Below are 13,308 nucleotides of genomic sequence, written 5' to 3'. Positions count from 1 at the left end.
AACAAAATTAGGCATAATAATGTGTTAATTCCACGACTGTATATATCGGTATCGGTTGATATCGGAATCGGTAATTAAGAGTTGGACAATATCGGAATATCGGATATCGGCAAAAAAGCCATTATCGGACATCTCTACTATTTATCATTACCTATTTATTCAAGAGTATCGATTATGAATTTATGTCTGTGTATTTGTTTTAAAATGCAAACTTTTCCCAAACTGTGAAATAGGTTGATAGTTTCAAATACAGCTGAAAAATATCCACGTCCACAGTCCAGGCTGAAGGTCTAACTTCCCATTCGCGTCCTAATTTCTTTTAAGATGTGCTGACAAACCAAGCTGTCAGAAGGATCTGGGTCACAATGTTGTTGTGTAGTAACGCAACACATCAGTCGAGTCATATGTCAGTTGCTCACGGGCTGTGTGTTTCTGATGGCACTTCTGCCTCATGTGAGCGGTGCAAACAAACGTGTGAGTCACAGTGCAGGTGCTCAGCACGCCTCACTAACATGCTTACTCATTATGTGAAATGACAATCCCACTGATAACCTTAGTTTGCCTTCTGTGACTAATTACGGAATAGCAGCTTAACCTATTGTGACGTGGGTCAGTAACATTATGACTTAGCTGGTGATTCACCCCAAAAATGGCTGTTGGACTATCCTTGCGAGAGCAAATTTCCTGTTGTTAGCATACCACCTTAATCTCATTGATAGAAGACAGGATATTGAGTTGAGGTCATTCTGTTTTGAGATGTAAAGGGAAGCAACGCAGATGATTTTGCCTCATGTGAGACATCATTTCATATCATTTGACACATGCTCCATGGCAGCATGGAGTGCACAGGGGGGTGATGACTCACTTGCGATTTCCAAATGTGATGAGCATGGAGGTATTTTGCAATAATTATCTGCAGATGTGAGTGAGATACAGGAACACTGTTCATGTTCATGTTCATATTTAACATAAAGATTGACAGCAGGAATGCCACATTTTAACATATTTACCAGCAAGTTGATCAAAAATATTACAAAAATGTGCTTATTTCACACTGAAGAGTTTTAAAGTTTTTGAAGAAATCCATTAATGGTTTAAGTTTGCAGTGAAGTAGAACTGCACCAACTTGGATTAGTACTGCAGTGTTTTGTGTGTGTTAAGGGTGGGCCGATTGATGGAATTTTTTAGTTTATTGATAACAAGGGTAGTAGCAATATCAAATCAATAATATTTATAATTTTTCTAACTTAATTTTCACATATGTGTTTATGGTTTAAGTTGATTTTGAACGCGTATACAATCACAATATGGTACATCACATTTTTTCAGTTTCTCACTACAGCATGTTGAAAAAGGAGTAGAAAGAAGCAGAGCTTATTTAATCGTAGCCCTTGTCCATTTCATAGTATCTACTAACATATTTCTTCACTTCCTGTTCTCCATTTATACACAATTTACGCCACAAATAATCATCAATCTCAATAAATAGTAAATAAGGTGAACATCACATGATTACATGAATAAGATTATATAATTTCAGGATTCTTCTTATTTGTACTTTGTGAACACTTGTAATTTGAACAGTTTTAAACTGGATCATATTAGTACTTTGTCTTGACTTTTTCATTCCATAATTTAATTCCACATACTGATATACTAAATGTTTTAAGTGTTGTACGTGCATACAAATATTTTAAATGAGCTTTTTTCCTAAAGTTATATTTCTCCTCTTTTGTTAAGAATAATTGTTATACTTTCTTGGGTAGCAGGTTATAGTTTTCCTTGTACATAATTGTAGCTGTTTGCAAATGCACTAAATTATTGAATTTCAATACTTTTGGTTCAATAAATAAAGGGTTTGTATGTTCTCTATATGCAATGTATGTGTATTATTGTAACTGACCTTTTTCGTAACACAGTAAGTGAATGAAGTGTACTTTTATAGTTATCTTCAGATATTTCTACACAATAAATCAGATATGGTAACACTAGCGAGAATTGGATTGATTTTTTGTTCCCCAGATACAACTCCTTCATTTTTCAAAGGGCATAAAAACATTTTGGGTTTTTTTCTTCTTCAAATTTCTATGTATTTAAAAAAAAAATCAAACATGTCATGTTTTATTTTTTTATTTTGACCCAATGAAAGCTTTTTGATCAGCCAATGTCAGAGGTTTATATCAGTAAAGTCCCTAATTTGAAACTGTGACAAAATTTGATCAAAGGGCTAAAATAAAAAACACTTTAGCTATTTTTGTTTAGGACCGACGATTTTTGAGCAAAAAAAGTGAAGAAAAAATATGAATCCAAAATATTTTATACCCTTCAAAAACTTTGAAGAACATTTACATCGAGTTTAAATTAACTTAAAAAAAAACACCCCAATGTTTTGACTCAAATGAACATAATATTTTGCTCAAATCTCAAAACCATAATAAATTGCATGATTATACGTGATTAATGCAATACTTTTTTGTGAATAATGCGTTAACTTTGACAGCCCTAATTTGTTTCAGTGTTATATTGTTTACAAACTCAGTGAGTATGTTATTGGACACAGGAGTGCCCATTTGGGGACCAAAACCCAAAGCATTTAAATGAGGGCCAAAAGTACTTTTTGCTTTTGTTTACTTAATTTGCACTATTGAATTTATTTCACTCAAATACATGTAATACAATATCAGGGATGTGAATCCTACAACAGCTTAGGATTCTTGTGGTGACGATTTGATTCAGAATCGATATCGATTCAACACAATCTGTTCAAAGCGATTTTGGTATACAAATGAGGATACACTTTTTCAAAACAGGATACTTAAAAATATATATATACTGTATATAAATTTTCTTTATCAATTTTTTTAACATTTGAAATTTGTTTTGAATCGGAATAAATGAGAATTGTCATTCGGATGTGAATCGATTTTTTTTCCAGCACCCCTATCAAATACAATAACTATTATTTTGTTGCGATTGATACATTCTGTATTATAACTGTTGGATTGTTCTCAAAGAAGTTTATTGATACAAAAATGTTTTTGTTTACCTAACATATTTTTCCTGTGTTTTACTGGGATGGTATTTATGATAAACCACAACATCATTCAATTATCTTTAAAAATTGTCAAGTAATAAAGTACTTGACACTGGCCCTGCGTTTACAGTATCTGGTATCAGACCAGTGCAGGTGGTCCTCATTCCGTGCTTACAAATGCATTCCTATAAATGGTTAATATTGTACAAAAAAACAACAACTACACTTTAACCTCTGTCATGTCTCCTAAGTGCATAACTCAAAAAGTTATGGGCGGATTTTTATTATGCTTTCAAAAAATGTCCAAAATGAGATGAGGAACAACTCGATTAGATTTTAGATACATCTTTTTTACTAGGTTACCTTACACACTAAAACATGATGGGTTAATATACAACCCAACTGCTGGTTCAGAAAAGGACAAACCCCTTATTTGAGTTATTTTAACTCAACATGTTGGGTTAATTTTTTCAACCCAACTTTTGCGCTGAATAATTTCACCAAAACATTGAGTTATGATAACTTAATGTTGGGTTGGTTGAATCATAACCCAACTATTGGGTTGAATTTATTTAACACAAAAGCTGAGTTATGCTCACTACAATGTTGGGTTATTCCAAACCCAACTATTGGGTTGCGCAATTTAGCGCTCCTTGACCCAATAGTTGGTTAAAAATTATACATTTTACTGCTGGCTTGTCCTACTCCTTCCAGACTACTGATCAAAATTGTTTTTATTCCATTAAAATATACTTAAAAGCAAGATATGAGTGACATTTTTTTTTACAAGAATTGCCTTGTATGGTCATAGTAGTCCTATACAGCATGCTCAAATATTTTCATGTACATAAGATGTGTGATTGTAAATAATGTTAATGAGATGAATCCTTAATATAATTCCCTTCAAGAAAAAAGTACCTTTTTAATTAAAAAAAAGCCTTTTACCCAAAAATGCGTTACTTGTTGAAAAACAACCCAAAAATGCATGGTTCATCGTTTTGAAAACCCAGAAATTGAGTTAAAATAATATCCTTATAATCCAAAAAATGGATTGCTCTTCATAAAAATAACTCCAAAATTTAACCCAACACTCGCAACTCATAAACTGGGTTATCAAAATAACCCAGCATTTTTTTGTGTGTATGTTTACGTTACGAGCTTCAACTTGTTTTTTTATTTCGCTACAGATTCCTTCAACCTTTCAGAAAATGTCCGAAATAGGACAAGGGACAAGTACAGTGGGTATGGATCTGGATTAGTTTTTGCCTCATCTCGCACTTAAAGAGTGAATGAAGAATGCGTGAAGAATGGCATTTCCTTGACGTGAAGACCTGATTAGTCCGAAAAAGAAAGAGGTGACACAGCATTATCTGGTCACATATGCTACATGCTGGTTGTTTGAGCACACTGCAGCTAATCCTGGATACATTTACCAACCCCACTCTTGAGGCAAAAATTGACCCAGACCCACTGTACATTTTGGGGATGATCCGGATCACCATCTGGATTCAGGACTTTGTTAGTATTGGGAAGTAGAGCCAAGGGAAGTAGGTCTGCACTGTCAAGAATGCTGTTCTAGTTCTTACATTTCATTAAATTACAGTATTTTATAGATCCTTCCAGTGTTCTGTGTACATTGTGAGTGTAGTAGGTGTTAATTTATGTACAAATTCTGACTTACACTACAAATTCAACCACAGCTGTAGGAACGGACCTCGTACAAATGAATGGTGAAGTAAAAAACGACACAGCAGCAGCTTCTCATGATAATAAGAAGCTTGGTCAATGGAACTAAAGAGTTCCATTGACCAAGCTGTTAAGCGGGGTGTAAATAAACAAAAAACATTACACAATAATTGCAGCAAAATACAATTTTTGAAAGGAAAGATGGAAAGATAACATCTGGGAATGGACTGGATAAGATACCTGAGGGCAGTGGAGGACAGAGACGGGTGGAGACAGCTGGTGGCATCATCTTTAAGTGCGCCCCAACCAATTCTGCGGATGTGAAGGGATAAGCTAGTAAAGTGAAATGATCAAAACATACTTTATTTTGATTTTATTCAAACTGGAAAACATTTGTATAATGCTGCTCTATAATTGTGTGCATATCTTACATACCGATCTTCAGCTTGCACTAAAACAGGAGCACTACATGTGAGATATAATATAGTAGACTTGCTCACAGGCCATTGTTTTGCAGTGCAGCGGATACGCTTCATCATTCTGCCGAGCTCTTTTCAAACACCTCCTTGACATTATGCAAATAAATGTCCTTGTGCCATTGTGTTGCTGCCCACTTCAACTATGAGAAACTCTGTGAGATGGATACTGTTGTTGCTGGATTGTCTGGCTGCAGCAAAGACATATACAATAATGGCTAATGGATATTGGATGTACTGGATGTTGGATTACATTACTGCATTAGAACGCAACATACAACATATTGTATTTCTTATATACGGGGTTGGGCATTGTTTGAATTTGAACAACTCTGGTTTCAATTCCTCGTATAAATTTTGGTTCCTACGATTCTCAATTCCTATTCCTAAATACGCAGGGTAATTATAAAAGTTTGCATGGTTTAAATGAGGGTGGTATTTCTACTGCATTAGCGCCGCTATTTCTTGTTCATTGGCGGGGGCTATTTCTTCTTCGTTAGCGGCTGCTACTTCTTCTTCGTTAGCGGGGAGTATTTATTTTCTGTTAGCGGCGGCTACTGGCTTCGTTGACGGGGGCTATTTTTCTTCATTGGCGGCCATACTTGCCAACCCTCCCGATTTTCCCGGGAGACTCCCGAATTTCAGTGCCCCTCCCAAAAATCTCCCGGGGCAACCATTCTCCAGAATTTCTACCGATTTTCACCCAGACAACATTATTGGGGGCGTGCCTTAAAGACACTGCCTTTAGCGTCCTCTACAACCTGTCGTCACATACGCTTTTCCTCCATACAAACAGCGTGCCGGCCCAGTCACATAATATATGCGGCACATAAGTGAATGCAAGGCATACTTGATAAACAGGCATACTTGATCAACAGCCATATAGGTCACACTGAGGGTGGCCGTATAAACAACTTTAACAATGTTACAAATATGCGCCACACTGTGAACCCACACCAAACAAGAATGACAAACACATTTCAGGAGAACATCCGCACCGTAACACAACAGAACAAATACCCAGAACCCCTTGCAGCATTAACTCTTCCAGGACGCTACAATAAACACCCTCGCTACCACCAACCCCCCCCCCATCTCCCGAATTCGAAGGTCTCAAGGTTGGCAAGTATGTTGGCGGCGGCTATTTCTTCTTCATTGGCAGGGGCTATTTCGTCTTCGTTAGCGGCTGCTATTTCTTGTTGGTTAGTGGTGGCTATTTCTTTTTTGTTGGCGGGGGTATTTCTTCTTTGTTGGCAGCGGCTATTTCTTCTTCATTGGCGGCTATTCTTTCTTTCCTGGTGGAAGCTAATTACTTCCTCGTTGAGGGTGGCTAGTTCTTCTTCGTTGGCGGCTATTTACTTTGTTGGCAGAGGCTATTTTTTTCTTCGTTGACAGCAGCTATTTCTTCTTTGAGTCGAAGGTGTGACAAAAGAGGAAATAATGAATATTGTGATTTTTTTTTAATCTAAGACATTAACTGATTGTAACGGAATTGATATAGAAACGATAAAAAGGTTTATTGAAGAGATTTCAGAACCTTTAACATATATCAGCATATATCATTTCAAACAGGCAAATTCCCAGATAAAATGAAAATAACAAAAGTCGTACCAATTTATAAGACTGCTGACAAACACCAGTTTACACACTACAGACCTGTTTCTCTACTTCCACAATTTTCTAAAATTATTGAAAAACTGTTTAACAACAAATTAGACAAATTCATGAATAAGAACAAAACACTCACAGACAACCAAGACATCGCAACATCAATGGCATTAATCGAAATAACGGAAGAGATTACCATTGCAATAGATAGCAAAACATGTGCTGCTGCAGTGTTTATGGATTTAACAAAAGCATTTGACACAATCAATTATAATATCTTAATTAACAAATTAGAAAGGTATGGAATCAGAGGGTTGGTCTGGAACTGGGTAAGAAGCTACTTAACCGACAGGAAGCAATACGTGAATGTAGGCAAACTCACTTCTACAAAGCTGTAAATATTTTGTGGCGTGCCTTAGGGATCAATACTTGGACCAAGATTGTTCAATCTTTATATAAACGACATTTGTAAAGTTACAAAGCACTTAAAGTTAGTATTATTTGCAGATGATACAGCTGTGTTTTATTCAGGAGAGAACACACAGAAGCTAATGCAAACAATAACAGAAGAAATGAACAAATTAAAAAGATGGTTTGACAAAAACAGACTATTTTTGAATCTCAGTAAAACTAAAATTATGCTATTTGGTAACAGTAGAAGAGAAAGCCAAACACAAATACAAATAGACGGAGTAGACATTGAAAGGGTAAAATAAAACACATTTTTGGGTGTAATAATATATGATAAAATGAACTGGAAACCTCATGTAAAAAATATACAGCATAAAGTAGCAAGAAACACATCAATAATAAATAAAGCAACACATGTTCTTGACAAAAAATCACTTCATATTCTTTACTGCTCCCTAGTGTTACCATATCTGAGTTATTGTGTAGAAATATGGGGAATTAACTACAAATGTGCTCTTCATTCACTAACAGTGTTACAAAAAAGATCAATTAGAATAATACATAATGTTGGATATAGAGAACATACAAACCCTTTATTTATTGAATCACAAATATTGAAATTCAACTTGGTGCATTTGCAAACAGCTAAAATTATGTACAAAGCAAACTATAACATGCTACCCAAGAATGTGCAACAATTCTTCTCAACAAAATAGGAGAAATATAACCTTAGAGGTAAATCTAACTGAAAACATTTGTATGCTCGTACAACACTTAAAACCTTTAGCATGTCCGTATGTGGAATTAAAATAAATTAACCAAAGGAATGAAACAAAGCACCAATATGATTCAGTTTAAGAGACTGCTCAAACTATAAGTGTTCACAAAGTACAAAGAAGAACAATTATAATGAACATCTTAAACTTTTTTTTTTTAAATAATGATTATTTATGTATTTAATATTTGTTTACTTATTATGGTATATCATTTATTTATTCACTGTCATGTTACAAACGGAGAACACGGAAATGGGATAAAATTGCTAGGATATAAAAAGTGGTAGGATTAAATAAGCTCTGCTTCTTCCTTCTCCTTTTCGGACGAGCTGTAATGAACAACTGGAAATATGTGATGCATTGCATTGTATCGTATGCATGATCGAAATAAACTGAAACTGAATAGTTAACTAAAATAAATTGGGCAGTGTTTCCCAAGGACTAAAATGCATTTGTTCGTCTATTTTGCATAATTAGCAGTGATGCACAACTCAGTGTTTGAGCATTTTGGTTATAAATGTGTGACATGATCTCATATTTTTAAACCCTATATATCAACGACACATGAAGTCACTGACTTAATTAAGGGTGTTGGTTTCATTTTGTGCATGCTTGTGTGTCAAACATTAATCATGTTTCCTGGGTTCCATATAAGTGTGCACTCATTTTAAAGATAATGCACACATCATTGGACATTCTGATATATCACTATATTGATGAGCAGATTGTTATAATGCCTGATCAATTCAGCTGTGGTACAGTATGTGCATATGAGTTGTGTTAAGATGCAGAGTTACCATGCCACCTGCTGTATAGAGTTGGAACTACAAGCGACATAGACAGTCCCTTGTAACCTGGCGAATACACCACACCTAAAAAATAAAATGAAAATCTTACTTTGGCGGTGCAAATTTATTTGTGGCGGGCTCACAGAAATGTACATTTCACTCGCTTGCATGGTGAAGAAAAATAGTAGAGGTACAACACAAATACAAACATATGTTATAGAGAGGGAGGTTAGTTCTTCAAGAAAAGTTCTGCATTTTATGTATGAACAGGCTCTGTTTAAGAAGGCCTTGAAAGGTGAAATAATGGAAAATTATAAAATATAGCAACGATTACTTTCATCCCATTGATTTTTTTGAACGTTGATGTTCCAGGCAATCTCATTTTTAGTCAATGTATAGTATGGGCACATATAAACCTTGGCTTCAGCCTATTCCTTTTTCGGTCATTCTTTTTCTTTTTGTGTGTGTATGTGTATGATTGTTAATATGCATAATCTGTGCTGTTAAATTGATCACGCAAAATGGTTGCTTATATGACCGAAATAAACTAATTTTATTCATTCATTATATGCATACTTGCCAACCTTGAGACCTGGGGGGGGGGGCTAAGAGGGGAGGAGTATATTTACAGCTAGAATTCACCATATATATATATATATATATAAATAAAAGAAATACTTGAATTTCAGTGTTCATTTATTTACACATATACACACACATAACACTCATCTACTCATTGTTGAGTTAAGGGTTGAATTGTCCATCCTTGTTCTATTCTCTGTCACTATTTTTCTAACCATGCTGAACACCCTTTCGCAGGTACCCAGAAAGGTTTCGAGTACCACCAAAAAAACTGAATCTCTGAAGACAGTATACAAATCTGTGTTAAAGGTGTACAAATACTGTTTGTATAATAAGCATGTTATTGTTTACAAATGAGGGTTAAGAGTTCAGTACTAAAAAAGCTCCGCCTGAATTTCGGGAGAAAATTTGTCCCGGGAGGTTTTCGGGAGAGGCGCTGAATTTCGGGAGTCTCCCGGAAAATCTGGGAGGGTTGGCAAGTATGATTATATGAGCGTCACGGTGGCAGAGGGGTTAGGGGCGTCACGGTGGCAGAGGGGTTAGTGCATCTGCCTCACAATACGAAGGTCCTGAGTAGTCTTGGGTTCAATCCCGGGCTCGGGATCTTTCTGTGTGGAGTTTGCATGTTCTCCCCGTGACTGCGTGGGTTCCCTCCGGGTACTCCGGCTTCCTCCCACCTCCAAAGACATGCACCTGGGGATAGGTTGATTGGCAACACTAAATTGGCCCTAGTGTGTGAATGTGAGTGTGAATGTTGTCTGTCTATCTGTGTTGGCCCTGCGATGAGGTGGCGACTTGTCCAGGGTGTACCCCGCCTTTCGCCCGATTGTAGCTGAGATAGGCTCCAGCGCCCCCCGCGACCCCAAAAGGGAATAAGCGGTAGAAAATGGATGGATGGATGGATGAACCAAGCAAAAGTGCATGCAAATGTATTATTTACACATTTCAAACAGTTGGACTGTATTTTATTTAATGTAAAATATCATGTAAAATATTTTAAATGACAAATATTTAAATCACATAAAATGTATGTAGTGCATTATAATTTATATTTATTCTGCTATTTTATTTCTGATTCAACATTACTGTAATGATATTTAAAACTAGATGAGGCAATTCCTGAAGGAATTGCGTGTGAATGCTCCAGTGCTGAAGTTGAACTGAAATGCTGACAGAATGTAGTATGAATGCAAGAATAGTTTGAATGTTGGAAAGGTTTGAATGTTGAAAAGTTTGAATTTCCAGGAAAACCGGAAGTAGGTTTGGAACTTGGAAAAGTGTTTGAATGTCCAGGATTAGTGGAATGTGTTAACGTTGGAATGGTTTGAATGGTTTGAATGGGTTGAAAAATCTGGGAATTGTGCAACTTGGAAAAATGTCCCATTCATTTCAATGGGAACTTCCTGGAAATTTGGGGATTTTGGGAAAAGCGGGATTATGAGCGTGACTGTCCTAAATAAGATGAATTGGTTGGGGATCTGGTTTGGTGGCTGCAGGATTAGGTCTCTGCTTTTTGCAGATGATGTGGTCCTGATGGCTTCATCTGGCCAGGATCTTCAGCTCTAACTGGATCGGTTCGCAGCTGAGTGTGAAGCAACTGGGATGAGAATCAGCACCTCCAAGTCCGAGTCCATGGTTCTCGCCCGGAAAAGGGTGGAGTGTCATCTCCGGGTTGCGGAGGAGATCTTGCCCCAAATGGATGAGTTCAAGTACCTCAGAGTCTTGTTCACGAGTGAGGGAAGAGTGGATCGTGAGATCGACAGGCGGATCGGTGCGGTGTCTTCAGTAATGCGGACGCTGTATCGATCCGTTGTGGTGAAGAAGGAGCTGAGCCAGAAGGCAAAGCTCTCAATTTACCGGTCGATCTATGTTCCCATCCTCACCTATGGTCATAAGCTTTGGGTTATGACCGAAAGGACAAGATCACGGGGACAAGCGGCCGAAATTAGTTTCCTCCGCCGGGTGGCGGGGCTCTCCCTTAGAGATAGGGTGAGAAGCTATGCCATCCGGGGGGAGCTCAAAGTAAAGCCGCTGCTCCTCTACATCGAGAGGAGCCAGATGAGGTGGTTCGGGCAGGATGCCACCCGAACGCCTCCCTAGGGAGGTGTTTAGGGCACGTCCGACCGGTAGGAGGCCACGGGAAAGACCCAGAACACGTTGGGAAGACTATGTCTCCCGGCTGGCCTGGGAACACCTCGGGATCCCCCGGGAAGAGCTGGACAAAGTGGCTGGGGAGAGGGAAGTCTGGGCTTCCCTGCTTAGGCTGCTGCCCCCGCAACCCGACCTCGGATAAGCGGAAGAAGATGGATGGATGGATGGATGGTTGGTGGTGGAATTGTTTAAAATCGGCCAAGAAAAGTTGAAGTAGTAAATGGTATAAAATCTGAAACTTTTTTGAATATGGTAAAAAAAAAACTTGAATGGTCTGAATGAGTTGAAATGGTTGGTTTTGGAATTTTTCAAATTGGTCGAGAAATTTTGAAGTAGTATCATGTCGAATTGAGAAATGGTATTACGGAATTCCTGGAATTTCAAGAAAACCGGAAATTTTTCCAGTTCAAGAAACCAATTTCCTTTTTTGTCCTGATTAAGAGGAATGTTTTGACGGTGAAACGGTTGAAGTGGGTTGAAAAATATGGGAGGAGTAGTCGCCAGAAAAAAGGGTAGAAAAATGGCTTTGGAAAACCAGGAATTCTGGAAAATCCGGGAATTTTTTTGAACTTGGAAAAAGGGTAGTTTGAATTTCCAGAAGGGTGGAATGTGTTGAAGGTGAATCGGTTGAAATATGTGGAAATGGTGGAAGTTTGACAAATGGCCAATTAATTTTAAATGGGAAAAATGTCTCGGAATACCGGGAATTCTGGGAAATCTGGGAATTTGTCAAGGGAAAGCCCGCAATTCCCGAATAGGCTGAACAGTTTGAAGTTGGAACGGTTTGAATCGGATGAAAAATCTGGAAGGTCGAGCGCGCCAAAATCTGGAGAAGAAGGAGAACTTTAATAAATAGATGAATTTTGGTGTAGAAATGCATGTGTGTGAATGCTTTGGAGCATTCACGCAATAATATAACGATTGTAACTGTTTTGGAAAACATTATACTTTTGGTTCCACGCAGCTGTTACACTAAGTAGACAGGAGAGGGCAGCAGAGTCCACCACTCAAGGATCAAGCTTTTGTTCAACAGTAACTGAAGTACCAAACATAGCATTATTTAAGAATAATTAACCATAACACCAACGACAATATAATGCATGTAGATGTTACCCAATCTTAATAGATTTAATTTGTTGTAGTTTAAACATCCTTTACTCTGTTTTGTGGTTTTTCTAATGAGTGACAGGAGGAGCGACTTGTTTGTGGTCACCGTCTAATTCCTGAAGAGAAACCGAGTATGTTCTGGTCAGTGAGGCTCTTATCAGCAAACTATCAATGTTGGGACTCATGAACTGACCGTATTTAGCGTATTATTAAAAACACAAAACTTAAAAATAGTTTTAAAGGACAATTACCTGAAGAGGAACATAGTATGTACTGGTCAGTACACTTTCGCTCTAATCCGGAACACTAAAGTCACGTTAGCATGGTGGCTAAAAGATTAACCGTACAAGTGCATTGAGGAATGAACTGGCAGTGAGTTGTAGTAACAACATCTGCCTTAATGGCAGTCAACGTGGGAGAGGGTGGCGCTCTTGAGCCATCAAATTAACGTTTGGACCAATAAGTGCTATCAGCCAAGTATCACTATAACCTGAAAAAAAATCACATAATCAACTGAAACGCTGCTGATTCGTATTTGGAGGGCCAAATGGGACAAAATAAAATATGCAAATAATTAGATACATGTGTCAGTAATTTATCAAAATTGGAAATAAATACAGAAATGTGGTTTAGATGTCAATATATTTTTTAAATGCAAAATTACTTTTCAATATTTAACCATCTGATTC

The 13,308-nt window shown here is 37.3% G+C and overlaps 1 protein-coding gene across 1 annotated transcript in view; it reads right to left on the bottom strand.

The window, feature by feature from the left end:
* The window catches only part of LOC133615980 (mothers against decapentaplegic homolog 3-like), an 88,284-nt gene extending 75,329 nt beyond the window's left edge, over positions 1-12,955 (bottom strand). The window contains exons 1-3 of the mRNA XM_061974928.1: positions 12,871-12,955; positions 8,789-8,863; positions 4,961-5,032 (exon numbers count right to left, since the gene is read on the bottom strand). Coding sequence (XP_061830912.1) covers positions 4,961-5,032; positions 8,789-8,828 — 112 coding nt within the window. The 5' untranslated portion in view covers positions 8,829-8,863; positions 12,871-12,955. The remainder of the gene's footprint in view (positions 1-4,960; positions 5,033-8,788; positions 8,864-12,870) is intronic.
* Between the last annotated feature and the right edge of the window lie 353 nt (positions 12,956-13,308).

Source organism: Nerophis lumbriciformis, linkage group LG15, assembly GCF_033978685.3.
Source record: "Nerophis lumbriciformis linkage group LG15, RoL_Nlum_v2.1, whole genome shotgun sequence".
In the NCBI taxonomy this organism is placed as follows: domain Eukaryota; kingdom Metazoa; phylum Chordata; class Actinopteri; order Syngnathiformes; family Syngnathidae; genus Nerophis; species Nerophis lumbriciformis.
This window is presented reverse-complemented; position numbering and strand designations above follow the sequence as displayed.